We start from the raw sequence: 14,829 nt of genomic DNA, 5'->3' as shown, positions 1-14,829 counted from the left end.
GTCCAGCTGCTGAATTTCCACAGTACAGCAAAATATTATAAGAAAAGGGGAAATGTAACATATATATGTGTATGTATACACATATATAGGTATGTATATATATATGTATATGTATATGTATATATATATATATATATGTATATGTATATGTATATATATACACACACACATATATGACAGTTTATATAACTAAGGCATTTAGGCTTAAGAGCAATTGTCCTAGTGTGTGCACAAGCACATTCATTTGGATACATATCAATATACTCAGGCACACACAAAAGGCCTCTCATCTGAAATTCAGATGATCTCAGCTCTCACAGGAATTTGTGTTTGAGTATTCTACTTTAATTCTCTTACATCAAGTAAATCTTTTATTTTGCTTCATTTTGAAATTTCTAAACCAATGAGTTTAGAAGTTGTTCATAGAACAGTGGTAATAGTCTACTCTTCAAGAGTATGCTTACACATCCAGTATTAGTGGTGCACACAAAATACCCTATTTCCTGGAAAATTTCACTCTCTTACCCAACCTGAGACTCAAGTAAGAAAAAAACACTGATTTGCAAAGGCACAGTGGAGACAGGTTTAATGCATTAAATATAACATGAATCATTCACAAGAACAAGTTTAGTGTTTCAGGGAACTTTTGTTAATACAACACAGTTGGGTCACATAAAATACAAATGCTTCTGTTGATTTGTCTTGGCAACTAAGATACATCAACAGTGCTAACAGTTTAACAGCTTTGTTCCCATCTGACAGAAAATGATGGCAGTTCTGCAAGGCGAATGTTAAACCTGACCGTATGTATTTATTAATTCCACAGTGTTTTGACAGATTATAGGGGCTATAACTTAGAGGATGCTGACCCTCTCACTGAGGGCTCTCATCTCTGTTTCCTCTGACTCTGGGTTTGCACTGTGCTCAGCATTCTGATTGCTAAGGTGGGCTGGATACTGCAAACCCTGCTCTCCCGCGTACTGTTCCCACCTCAAGTCGTCACTTTCATGCGTGATGTAGCGTTCCTCAGTCTTGCATTCAAGCTCCCGTAAATCTAACCAGGTCTGATAGTCCTGCGAAAGAAAATCCAACATGTTAAAACTGAGATCATGAGACTTCACAGCCACACAGCCCATGCTTTAGGGGAGAAGGCAATGTGGTCTGAAGACAAGAATTTATATCCTGGCTCTGTTTCTTCCTTTGTGACAGTGGGTGCCAAGTCTGATTTATAGAAAGAAAACTGAATCTGTAATTGGAGGATCTGGGTTCAAATCCTACCTGTGATAGTCTCTGTATGGCCTTGGTGTGTATGATCTTGAGAAAATTACTAATCTTCCCTATAGATCTATAGTTTTATAGCTATACAATGAGGGATTATACTAAATAATTAGCTTCTAAAGTCCCTTCTAGCTCTACCTCTATGATCTTATGATGTGACCTCTCTGGGTCTGAATTTTCCCACATGAATAATGAGAATTCTGTATGAGATGACCTTTACAATCCCTTCTAGTCTGAAATCCTTTCATCTTTAGAATCCTTCTTCTTGAACTCAGTTCAACTCTGCAATTAGATTTAATAACTCTTTATGACTATATTTACTGGATGACTATACATTACACTTTATGACTAGATTACTACATAACTATATTTATGACTTCATTCCTGCAGAAATAATTCATCCTTTCTAACCTTCCCCTAACTTGATCAAGGTCAGCACAGACAAACACAGCACAAAGGCAAATTTAAATTTCCAATTTCTTTTATTTGTTTTAAAGGTAGGAGGGATATGAGACTGTGATTTCCTCAGCACAGATAATTCAGAGTAAAGAAATTCTCTTCTCCCAATAGTGTTGAATACCAGGTCATCTTTACCTTGCAGCCTTAAAAAATTATCAGGGGGCAACGAAAAGTTAAATGATTTTCCCATGGCCACCCAGTTAGAAGGTGTCAGAGATAGGATTTGAATTGGGTTCTTCTGGACTCCTGTGTATGTGTGTGTGTGTGTGTGTGTGTGTGAGAGTGTGTGTGTGTGTGTGTTATTTACATTATACTTTGAATCAAAACTGTCTGATATAGCAATACAAATATTTTTAACTATATAATTTCTTAATCTGGTATCCTATTACATAAGCTTTGAAAATTCCATTTATGAGGATTCAATTTCCAATTTACAGCTAATAATGATAAGTGAATGTACTTGAAGTGCATATGATAAATATCTTTTGTATGACAGAATGAATAAGAGTTTAGGTTTTTGAAAATACATCCAGCACACTAACACCAAACAAGCAGATGGACACATGTTTGGTTATCTCCTTCATGAATACAGATGCTTTTTAAATCCAACCCTCTGAACTGTTATGTCCTCTGATTTTTTAAGAAAAATGAGTGAAAGAAAATTGTCCTTTCTGGCTTATGAAGCTAGGACATTATTTCTTAAAAATAAAATATATTGTAAAATACATGGTTTGTTAAATTCTAAAGTGTTCCCTGCATTATGGCAATAAAAAAAAATTTAGAACAAGGCCTTATACTTCTTGAAGAATTTTCATTCTGAGAAAAGCATCAATAATATTTTATAAAAATAAAAACATGAAAGTCAACTGCTACAAATATAAATATAAATATCCTTCTGAGAGAGAATATGAAATTATTGATAAGTTACCTGCAGCCATGGGTGACTCAATGTCTTGTCCACACTATAGCGCTTTCTCATTTTCACTTGTAGCAAATTATTAATGAGATCAATGGCTGGGGAAAAAATATCTGTTTTTAATTTATAGCAATTTATAGATTGGTAGTCATATTAGAAATCATTATTATAAGAAGATGACAAATTTCTCCATGTACTTTATATTCCTTTGAAGCTTCCAACTTAGCTCTGAATCATAACATATGAAGTATATTAGTCACAACTCTTCTGGACTTTAATGAATAGATTTATTTCATCATCTTTCTTGTATATTTCAAGATGTCAACCCTGAAAATAAAATACAAAACCAAAAACAGTCCCTGTCTTCAAAGAGCTTATGTTTTACTTGGAAAATCTATATATGTTTACAGATGATCAAATACAGAGTATTGCAATACACTGCAGAAATATTGTAATATAATTATATTACAATACAAATGCAGAATATTGCAAATGCAAAGTAAATCTTATGCACAGAGAGAAGTATTTCTATTGACTCACAGACTATAACTAGTGAAACTCTTTATCTGTAAGCTTTTTTCTTTAAAAATATACTTCATTTTTGAGAAGCATCATGACACAATGGCGTTCTTGGCATTACAAATATCTGGTTTCATGTTTTGCCTTCCTGAGACAGGAGACAAAAATGTTTTAAGAATTGTTAGTTTACACATGATAGGCATTGTGACAGAGGAGAGAAGAGTCTGTCTGACTTTTCATTAAGGTGGTTCAAGGTCTGCCTCTGAAACATACTACTTGTGGTGCTATGGGTAAGAATAATATCTCCCATACTCCCTAACAGGAAATTCTCTAAGCCTACAGGTTTTGGATGAGTTGTGTAATGCTTAAAAAGTTCTACAAACATAATTTCTGAATAGTTAGTCATTTTACTAATAATGATAGCATTTTAATAAAAGGAGATTTGTACAATTCTCAAATGCCAATGACCATCATGGCCATAGGCTCATGTCTTATGTGTCCTTTGGAAAAAAGAATGCTCCTGAGGGTGGCAATTAACTCTGATTAGTTAAAAATTAAGGAGAGGTGGATTTTACCAAAAAAAAAAGTGAGTTCACTGCAATGAGGGGCTGAGCATGACATCATGTCACTCTTGGACTGAGAGACTATCTCTATACATAGACTACCTCCACCCTTGGGTAATCTAGACAAAGAATCTATATCCCCAAACTAAGCCTCAGCTAGTTGGGTGGAGTAGTAATACTTAGAAAAAGGAGAATGTGAATCTTATCTTCCATCAATCCTGTCTTTGACGGATTAGACAAGAAAATAAGGAAGGAAAAAAAAAAAAAACCAAACTGTGGTCTCCTCAGTTTCAATAATTGGCTATTAATATGAGAGAGAAACAATAATTTCTCTGAATTGGTAATCTGCATTAAGTAGGAAGAATTTCCATTCTGGGTGTTTTCCACTGAAACAAAATTCCAGGTTTAGACTAGCCACCAACACCACTACCACGACCATCCATCTCATATGAACATATCTGTTATTTTTATTATAGGTAAATATAGTCAAATTCAAAGAAAAGTATCAGATAATAAGATGTTGAGCTATGAGATGGTTGTGCAAATGTGAAAATAAAGTAGACGGCAGTCTTTTTTGGACCAGTTACCATGGCTTTGTGGTCCATTTTCTTAGAACTATAACTGATTCAGACAAACTTTTAATAGATTCATAATGTTTATATGCCTCTAAATTAGATAGGAAAGATGAATTACACACAAACCTAACCTAGAATAATTTGCAATCTAGTGATAAATTATACTCTATCATTTTATAAGTACATTTTGAAATAATCTGTCCCAATACGTATTTTCTATTTTTCTGCTTATTCACAGCTTTTGAATATATTCTCAGTGTATCCAATCCACAAAGCATTTTGATATTCAGAAGGATTTAATGTTACCTGCAAATTCAGTAGAAAGCAGTGACATTTAATGTGACTTTTTAAACCTATTCTTATAACTATGTCACTTTGAATATAGTCTTCTATCAAAGTACTTCACTATTATGATTTGTAAAATTTTATCCCAATGACTTTGCAATCATAATATGTTCCATAGATTCTGATGCCATACTCTTCAACTATTCTTTAAATGGATCTGTAATCTTGTTATTTTGACTATGAGATATTTCTAGATTTAGAACTGCAGTATTCTCACCAACTATTCACATCCATCTCTACTGATCAATTCATACATATTTTGTCCCATAATTTTACCAAAAAAAGCCTCTTTTTCTTTTGAAATCATGAGGAGATGATCACATTGGAACATACAGTTTGTCCATTAGTTCTCTCTTACTTCTGGCTTATACGTCTAATCCATCTTTTCATGACTTATATGTTCCTTTGATTACATTCCTTCCACTGCTTCTCCATTACAACATCCATTTGTAATGTGTTTCAGCTTGTTCAAGCCCACCATATTCTCCTCCACTGCCCTTTCAGTGATTCTTAATTTCAATTCTTTAGAGAATATAGTGTTCCATGACTTGTAGTCATATAGTATATCAAAAGACTATTTCACAAAATACTTAAAGCACTTTTAGATGCATATGCAATGCAATATATCCAAATGTTTTCAACGGCTCTCTCTACTTTTATATTAGCTATGGTACCAAGGCACATTCCAATTTTGAATTCTACACATATGTTTTCAAGATATTTTGAAAATGTAGTTCTCAAACTAAACCACTTATTTGAGCATGCGAGTTAAAATATCCATTCACAAGATTTGTCCACTGATATGTTAAGCACATGCTTTATTCAAGCTTTTATGAAAACGGAGAGCAAAAAATCGTGGCCTGCCAACAGTGGCAGAGCTTATGTGCAAATGGAAATGTATAGCAGAACTGTCTCTTCAGAAACTGCATGGATAAAATGAACAAAATTAATTCATTCATTCCAGCTTCGAATTCCATAGTCAGGAAGGCAAGAACGAAGCAACACAATAAAAGACCTGTTGTTGTTTTTTACCCAAATTGGCCCCCAAAGTGCGCCACACTGAATAAAAAGGTAAGCAATATCAGATGAAGAGTTGGAGAGAAATGTGAATGAAATAAGCAATGATGAAGAAATTGTTCTGCCGAATGAAGTATGCAATCAGTAGCCTCATTAAGTTCCATAGTACCTGAGGTCCTTGTGCAGCTGGATATGCTGTATCAAAGCAATATGGGGAATCCACCATGCAGAAAATATTATAGGACATAAGGAAAGAATTCTATGTCTATTCTAATACACACACACACACACACACACACACACACACACACGGATTTCACAACAATTGGGTAGCACATCCATAGAAATAAAAAGCATTAAGAAAATAGAATGGTATTGATGTCATATGGCTCAAATGTATTGAGTTAGGCATACTAGATGGAGGGAAGGCAGGTTGGTCACAAAGCTATTTTTAAATAGTTTAATTCAGATAACAAGTCAAACAATCCAAATTCTAGGATACAAATGACATTTTTTTTTTTTTTTGCATAGAAAAAATCTTTTCATTTTCATTGTTGGGCTGCCCTCACAGCATAATCCTGTTCATGGTGAATCAGAATCTTTCAATGTCCTTGTAATATCTATTCCAATAAAATCTTGAATACTTATGATGACATTTTAAAGCTGCCATATTTTGGAACCAGCATAACTTTTCCACATGGATTCACCATTTCTGCAAGTAAGACTATTCACTATACCTAAACTCTTCATATTCTTGTTTCTACGTCTTGATTCAGGAAATGAATTCTGTTCCTCTCAGGCATAGTGAAATTATAACCATTTTTCTAAGTTTCGCTCAAAAGCCACTTCCTTCCATGATACTTTCACTTAACATAACCCCACACTCAGTCAAAAATTATTTTTCCTTCAAAAAATTCATTGCTTGTTATTCTTCTACACTTTTATTTTGTGACAGTAGAGTTATTTATACTTATATATCTATGATTGATCCTATTAGGCTTTTAGCTCGTTGAGAAGGAAGAGGCTATGTTTTATTCATTTTTGTACTGCTATTGGTACTTAGCATAGTGTTTTGTAGCAATCATAACTGTGGCTAACTTATATATAATTATCTGCAAAGGGTTTACAAATATAATTTCATTTGATCCTCCAACAACTCTGTATAATAGCTGTTGTTATTGATCCCATTTTATAGACAGGAAAATTGAGTTTAAGAAAAGTTAAGCAATTTGCTCAGATTCATATAGCTAGTAAGTGTCTGAGGCAGAATTTGAACCAAAGCCTTCCTTGACTCCTAGACCATCACTAGGCATCCTTGCTACTTCCCTGACTCGTTCTACATAGTAGGTACTTCATAATTTATTATATTTATTGTTAAATTAAGCCAACAATGAAAATAGCTTCTGATAATTTTTCTACACTTGATGCTAAAGATTAAGAACTTAAATCAGTCTCTTTATGAATATTGCCTCTTCAACTTAGAGTGGGACTGTACCAAATATGGTTTTTCCTCTAATGTATGCACCATATTCACGTTGCTATATAGTAGAGTGTACCTGGGCATGTCATTTCTGTTTGACTCAACTTCTTCAACTGTAAAATGGATATAAAAATAGAACTTATCCTAGAAAGTTATTGAGTTATGATATATAAAATGTGTTTAGCATAGGGTTTGGCATACAGTGGTACTATATAAATGCTTATTCCCTTTCCTTCCTTGATAGACTCAGAGGCCATATAGTTCAGCTCCCTTATTTTACTGATAAGAAAATAGGTGGGGGATGTGGCAAAACTGGGACACTGATACATTGTTGGTGGAATTGTGAACACATCCAGCCATACTAGAGAGTGATTTGGAACTTTGCTCAAAAAGCTATCAAATGTGCATACTCTTTGATCCAGCAGTGTTACTACTGGGCTTATATCCCAAAGAGATGTTAAAAAAGGGAAAGGGGCTTGTATATGCAAGAATGTTCATGGCAGCCCTCTTTGTAGTGGCCAGAAACTGGAAGCTGAGTGGATGCCCATCAATTGGAGAATGGCTGAATAAATTGTGGTATATGAATATTATGGAACATTATTATTCGGTAAGAAATGACCAGTAGGACGATTTCAGAAAGGCCTGGAGAGACTTACATGAACTGATGCTGAGTGAAATGAGCAGGACCAAGAGATCATTATACACTTCAACAACAATATATATATATATATTGTATTTAATTTATACTTTAACATATTTAACCTGTATTGGTCAATCTGCCATCTGGGGGAAGGAGTAGGGGGAAGGAGAGGAAAAGTTGGAACAAAAGGATTTGAACTGTCAATGCTGAAAAATTACCTATGCATATATTTGTAAATAGAAAAGTATAATTAAAAAAAGAAATGTTTAACAAAGTCAATAAAAATACCACATTGGTAATATTAAAAAAGAAAAAAAAGAAAATGGGTGATTTGTCCAAAGGTCATATAGGCAGGAAACATCAGAAATGATTTGATACCCAGTTCTTCTGATTCCAGAGCAATCCTCTTTTTCTTCCTTTATCTTTACACATTCATCTCTTTATTTGAAAGTGTATTTTCTGCATCTAACACTTTGAGTATATGAAAGATAAGACCTCTGCTCTTTAGAAGTTTGCAGTTTGCTTAAGAGGATAAAACACTGAAAAAAACGATTACAGTAACACAGAATCTTAGATTTGGAAAGACCCTTATCATTTAGGTAAATACTTTCATTTGATAGATGGGATAACTGAAGTCCAGAGGAATAAAGTGACTCAAACAGACATAAAATGCTTTAGTGTAAGAGTCAGGACTATGCTTTCTACTGTCCAAGAGGGAAAAAAAAATCCTTTCTATAACATCTGAAAGATGATTGGATGGCCTCTCCTTGAATACTTCTAGAGAGAAGAAGCTCTCTTCCTGTTGTCAGTTTATTCAATTATTAGCTCTTAACAAAAAAGGTGATTCTTGTTCTGAGCCCAAATCTGCACCCCGTAAGCTCTGAATTGGCTCTAGTTCTATCTTTGAGTTACAAATAGCAAGTCTACTTTTCTACATGAAAGAAAATGTCAAGTCTTCCCTAACTCTCCTTATGTTAACAGTTCTGACATGCATATGAAATTGTATCTTAGAACCTTTGCCATCCTCTCCTCCTCCTCTAGATAAATTTAGCTTGTCAATGTCCTTTTTAAGATGTGGTGTATGTAATTCGACAGGATATTGCAGATATAATCTGACCAGAACAGAGTGTAAACATTATTGCCCATGATCTGCCATCTAAATTTGATAGCCTTCTGAGCAGTCAGATTAGACCGTGACTTCAGATTAAGCCTACAGTCAACTCTGACCTCACATATCTTTTTCACATGAACTTCTGTCTAGCCAGGTCTCCCCCATCTTGTACTTGTGAAATTCTTTTGGCTCTGAATGTGCAGAATTTTTCATTTATCACTGTTAAATTTCATCTTGTTGGTTTTGGCCCAGGATTCAAGCCTGCTGAGATTGTTTTGAATCTTGATGCTGTTATCTATCATAGTAGCTCTCCTTTCCAAGTTTGTGTCATTTGCAAATCTGATAAGCATCTATGTCTTCATCCAAGTAATTGAGAAAATGTTGAATAGGAAGGGGCCAAGTTGAAAGAACTGCTGCCAAGGATAAAAAATTGGACTAGATGGCACTTAAAGTTCCTTCTAATTAATTCTAGACCATGATATAATGGAAGGAATGTGGGATGGGGAGTCTGAGGACCTGGGTTTGAATTTCAGATTTCACCTGTGCCACTTAATACTGGTATGACTGGTAAGTCAAACTTCTCTAATTTCAATTTTTTATTTAAAATTAAAAAAGGTTGAACTAGATGACATCTGAGGTCCCTTTTATCTCTAGAGCTAGAATATTAGGTACAGCACCCCATGGTTCTCACGTGAGATCTCCTTCTAAGTTGATGTAATTACTCATTAACACTCTAATTAATGAGGATCAACTAATAGGAAGAATCTTTCTAATAGAGTTAAGTCCTGATTATTGTGAATAATGAATAGCATGAAGTGATCACACCTTACAAATTTAGATTACTCAAAGTTACAATAAATGTAAAATTTGATAGTTGGCTCCACACCAATGGAAATAGGCAGTAAAAATTCAAATAATAAGACCACTTCATGGAATTCACTATTCACATTATTAGGGCATAGTAATGTTATTATATATCTAGTCTACATTTCTACAAGTTTATCATAAGATGCTTTGTTAAATGTTTAATCTCTTGGATAAAATAGGAACTCCTTTATTTGGCTTTTAAAGTTCTTTACAATTTGGTTCCAAATTATCTTTTTTGCTCCTATATATTCTTCCCTTTCCTAGAGTCTAGGTTGAGCTAAACTAGCCTTCTTTCTGCCCCTTATACAAAGCATTGTTTCTTCCATTTCTGTGTCTTTGTAATCACTGGCCATCCCTCATGGCTGGAATACATATTCCTTACCTCTATTTGTAAAATTCTGTATTCCTTCAATATGCAACTCTAGCACTTCTTTCTCTACAAAGTATTTTTTTTTTTTTTAATCTCAGTGCCTTCCCAACACGGTATTTATCTTGTGTTATTTACTCTGGCTATATTGCTCTCTCCCTGAATTGAATGTGAATATTCAATAGAACATCTGTCTGGGTGAAACCCCTGAATTGAAAGGACATCAGACTGTCTAAACTCCAGGCTTAGTTAAAAATGGAGCAAATCAAAGGAATCTTAGTAATTAAATGGGATTGGGCCTATAAATTACTACTGTGCTTCCAGACTGGAACAGAGAGAAAATGCCAATTATCATGGATTCCAACATTAATTGAAGAATTTTATAGTTCTAGAGTCAATCTCTTTTAAAAATTATTTTGCCATTCTTTAATCTTCCATTGCTTTTTTTACTTTTCCATGAATAGTCAAAAATTTATCATAGTAGCTTTTCTTTCCAAAATACTTTATCACTCAGGTAGGTAATATATATCCATATTTGGACAATGGAACTTATATAAAGTGGAACTTATATATATATATATTTGTAAATAGGAATGAACTACTATCTCTTGATTTTATACTATCTTCTAGCACTAAACTATCTTTTATTTTTCAATTTGTTTCAAATTTTATATGAATGTTTAGACATAATATAATATTGTCAAAAGTATTTTTCTTCAGATTCAATTCATTTTGGGTTTTACCCTTCCTGACAATATTTTTTTTTACAAGCTAGTGAATTAGTATGTGTTCTTGGTTATTCAGTACTTCTTCCATTTTTTTCCATTCTTTCCTTATGCAGTCACACAATTTTCTTTTGATCCTTCTCTGTGACAACAGCATATTTAAAATCAGCCAGAGTCAGGAATTCAGGTTAAGGAAAAAATCTTCAATCTTTATTCTTTTTGAGGTAAAGGGGGATTGAGATAGCAATATAGGCAGCAGTGACAGGAAGCCAACCAGCAGAGGTCAAGGGGGATTGCAGGTGAAAGGGGGATCAGAGGTGAAGGGGTCGTGATAGCAATGTGAGCAGCTATGACAAGACGCCAGCCAGCAATCTCTCTTTTCACTTCCTTCTTCCCTCCCCTGCCTCCACCCACCAAAATCGTCATTTCCTATACAACACATCAGGACTTGCACAAAGAGTGGGTGGGGCCATTCTTTCTCCAAGCTTATATATTAATAGAGTATGGTCCAATTACTATTTAGCCTCATGTGCTTGGGACCTCAGTGCATCAACTCAAGCCTCAGTCTATTACACTTCCCGAATTGCTTTTTTACTGGAATCAGAAGCAAGGAAACAAGTATTTATTAAACATATACTACATACCAGGCACTATTTTAAGAGTGCTTTACAAATATTATAGGTCTCTTATTTAATCTTTATGACAACCTTAGTGGGGGAGTATCATTATCCTTATTTTAAAGTTGAAGAAACAGAGACTAGCAGAGATTAAGTAATTATTCTAGAGTCACACAGCTAGTAAATATCTGAGGCTGAATTTGAACTCAAGTCCTTTTGATCCCAGGCCCAAGGGCTCTATCCATTTTACCACTTAATTGTTCACTAATACATAATCTAGATTTGATTAGAGATTATATTCCCTCTTGAAAGTTTTTGAGGCATGAACTCATGCTTGCCTTTGCTCTGAATTTTTAAAATGTTTTCTTGAATTTTAAACTTTATTTTAATTATGACCATCATTATCTTTCCTTGTAGTCACAACTTCCAGAGTAACAAAATAATTTTCTTTCAATATCTCTATCACTTCCTTATGGATAAGTGTAAAGGGTCACAGTCAGTGGGAAAACTCTAGGTGAGATATAAGACCCTTCGGCTCAGAAGATACCTGCTAACAATGCCTGGTTCGGCTCCCCATCTCCCCTAAGGGCTCTCGGCCTTCCAGAGAAGTCAGGAGGCAGTGACAACCTGTGTTGTTATTGAAGCAGAGTGATAGCAGGTGGAAAGTGATGCCAGGTGGGGAACTACATACAATAGCAAGCTGTTTATGTGGTGCTAGAAGGGCAGTATATACTTAGTGCATGCCCTGTGTTGCTTTGGTTATATAAGGGTATTAGGGTATGTAAGGGTGAAAGAATTTGGAATAAATGGACTCCATATTTTAACCATCCTTGGGAGTCTCGCCTCATCACTCCTCCACTAGAATGGTATATTTAATCACCCCAGTGTGGGAGCTCCATAAAGGTTTGTCACCTCAACCTGGGGGCTCTAGAAAGCAGGAATCAATATTTTAATCACCCCGGCATGGGGGCTTAGAAAGAAATGGTATGTTTTGTCACCTCAACTTGGGGGTGCTAGAAAGCAGGACACAACAGATAAGAATAAAATCCAGAACAGCAATTTTCTCCTTTATGAAAGGTAAAAATGTTGATAAATTAAGAATTTATCAGATTTAACAGCATTAAACTTGATGGTTCTCTGGGTGAAGCTTCAAGGTTCCCAATTCCATCAAAGCTCACCTTGGAAACACAGATTTGCAATTTAATAAATATAAAGTTTCAGGGTATAAACTGAAGATTTAAATCGTAAGAAATTTAGGTAATATTATGAAAAATAGGAAGCTTGACATATAGATTTTATCTGTGATAAAATAAGGGAATGCAGGACCACATTTGGCATGTATTCTGAATTGCAAGAAATATATACAAGTGGATAGAAATGAGTTTGGCATCCAATACATAAATCAGATGAAAAGAGTGAGAAGAAGGGGATCAGTCATTTCTCCATGATTATCAATGAAATAATCTGGCACCGTGAATAGATTGTTAATCTTGACATCTATGACCAATTCCCTCTCTTGAACTTGAACTTCAGGAAAGGTCTGCCTTATGGGAAAAAAGCAGAGTGTAGTCCAGTGCAGGTAGAATCCAGGCAAACCAATAACAGTCTCTTAGCCACAGCACAGATCAGCACCTGATGTTCCCTAATTATGGTTCAACAGGTAAGGGGTATAGCAAGCCTGCTGTGAGGTCTCCAGTCCCAGTACAGGAGGCAAACTGCTAGCTCCAGAACCCAAGGCTGAACAGGAGCTACCAGTCTCAGGAGCCCTGGCACAGAAAGCCAATGACCAGGCCTCTGGCCCATTCATTGCAAGAAGCTTGAAGTCTGCTCCAGGAGCAGAGAACAACATTAAAAAAAGAACAAAAAACAAAAAATAGCCCTGACCATAGAAAGCTACCATGGCAACAGGGAAAATCCAAACACAATGTCAAAATAATTATGTGGAAAACCTCAAAGGAGAATAGGAATTGGTCTCAAACCCTAAAAGTTCTCTTAGAAGAGCTCACAAAGGATTTAAAAAATCATTTGAGAGAGGTAGAAGAAAAATTGGAAAAAGAAATGAGAGTTATGCAGGAAAATAATGAAAAAAGATTTGAGCTTGGAAAAGTTAAGACAAAATTGACTGAAAACAACTCTTTCAAAAATAGAACTGACCAAATGGAAAAAGATAAAAATTTCACTTAAGAAAATAATTACTTAAAAATTAGAATTGGACAAATATAAGCTAATGACTCTGTGTGACATCAAGAATCAGTCAAACAAAGTCAAAAGGAAAAACAAAAGAAAATGCAAAATACCTCATTAGAAAAACAACTGACCTGGAAAATAAATCTAGGAGAGATAATTTTAAAATTATTGGACTACATGAAAGCCATAATGAAAAATAGAAACTGACTAGCATCTTTCAAGAAATTATCAAGGAAAATTACTCTGATATCCTAGAACTAGAGAATAAAAAATTCATTTTTTAAAAAATCCACTAATCACCTCCTAAAAGATCCTAAAAGAGATCCCCAAATGAAAATTCTAAGGAACTTTCAGAACTATTAGGTCAAGAAGAAAATACTGCAAGCAGCTAGAAACAATTTAAATATCAGGAGTCACAGTCAGGATCACACAGGACTTAACAGCTTCTACATGAAAGGATCAGAGAACTTAAAATATGATATTCCAGAAGGAAAAGGAACTTGGACTACAACCAAGCAGTACAGCAGTCAAATTGTTAGAGGAGAAATTGAGTTAAAGGAAAAAATAACAAAACTATACCAGTGAGGGACTTGAACCTCTTCCTCTCAGAACTAGATAAATCTAATCATAAAATTTAAAAAAAAAAAGGAAGTTAAGAAGGTGAATAGAATTTTAGAAATTTAAATGTGATAGACCTTAAGAGAAAACTGAATGCAAATAGATAGGAATATGCCTTCTTTTCTCAGTAATACATGGCACTTACACAAAAACTGGCCAAGTATTATGCCATAAAAACCTCATATTCAAATGCAGAAAGATAAATTACTAAACGCATCCTTTTAAAAGCATAATGCAATAAATTTTCATGTAATAAAGGGAAATGGAGAGAGATTAAAATTAACTGAAAACTAAACAATCTAATCCCAAAGAATGAGTGTATTGAATAACAAATCATAGAAACAATCAATAATTTCATCAGACATAATGATGATAATGAGACTGTACCAAAATTTATGAGATTAAATCAAAGTCATTCTTAGCATCTTAAATGCTTATATGAAGTGGACATACAACTAAAAAAGATGGAAAAAAGAATAAATTCTAAATCCCTGATTAAACACCAAATTAGAAATTCTGAAAATCAATGGAGAGATGAATAAAAT

At 34.4% G+C, this 14,829-nt stretch overlaps 1 protein-coding gene across 6 annotated transcripts in view; it reads right to left on the bottom strand.

Annotated features, from left to right (window-relative positions):
• Positions 1 to 559: 559 nt before the first annotated feature.
• The window catches only part of PRKD1 (protein kinase D1), a 407,876-nt gene continuing 393,606 nt past the window's right edge, over positions 560 to 14,829 (bottom strand). For all 6 annotated transcript variants that reach the window (XM_051977312.1, XM_051977314.1, XM_051977313.1 and 3 more), the window contains 2 exons: positions 2,666 to 2,751; positions 560 to 1,073 (listed from right to left, as the gene is read on the bottom strand). In XM_051977312.1, coding sequence (XP_051833272.1) covers positions 855 to 1,073; positions 2,666 to 2,751 — 305 coding nt within the window. In that variant the 3' untranslated portion in view covers positions 560 to 854. The remainder of the gene's footprint in view (positions 1,074 to 2,665; positions 2,752 to 14,829) is intronic.

This window comes from Antechinus flavipes, chromosome 2, assembly GCF_016432865.1.
Source record: "Antechinus flavipes isolate AdamAnt ecotype Samford, QLD, Australia chromosome 2, AdamAnt_v2, whole genome shotgun sequence".
Lineage (NCBI taxonomy): Eukaryota > Metazoa > Chordata > Mammalia > Dasyuromorphia > Dasyuridae > Antechinus > Antechinus flavipes.
Note: the sequence above shows the minus strand (reverse complement) of the source record. Positions and strands in the feature narration are given on the sequence as shown.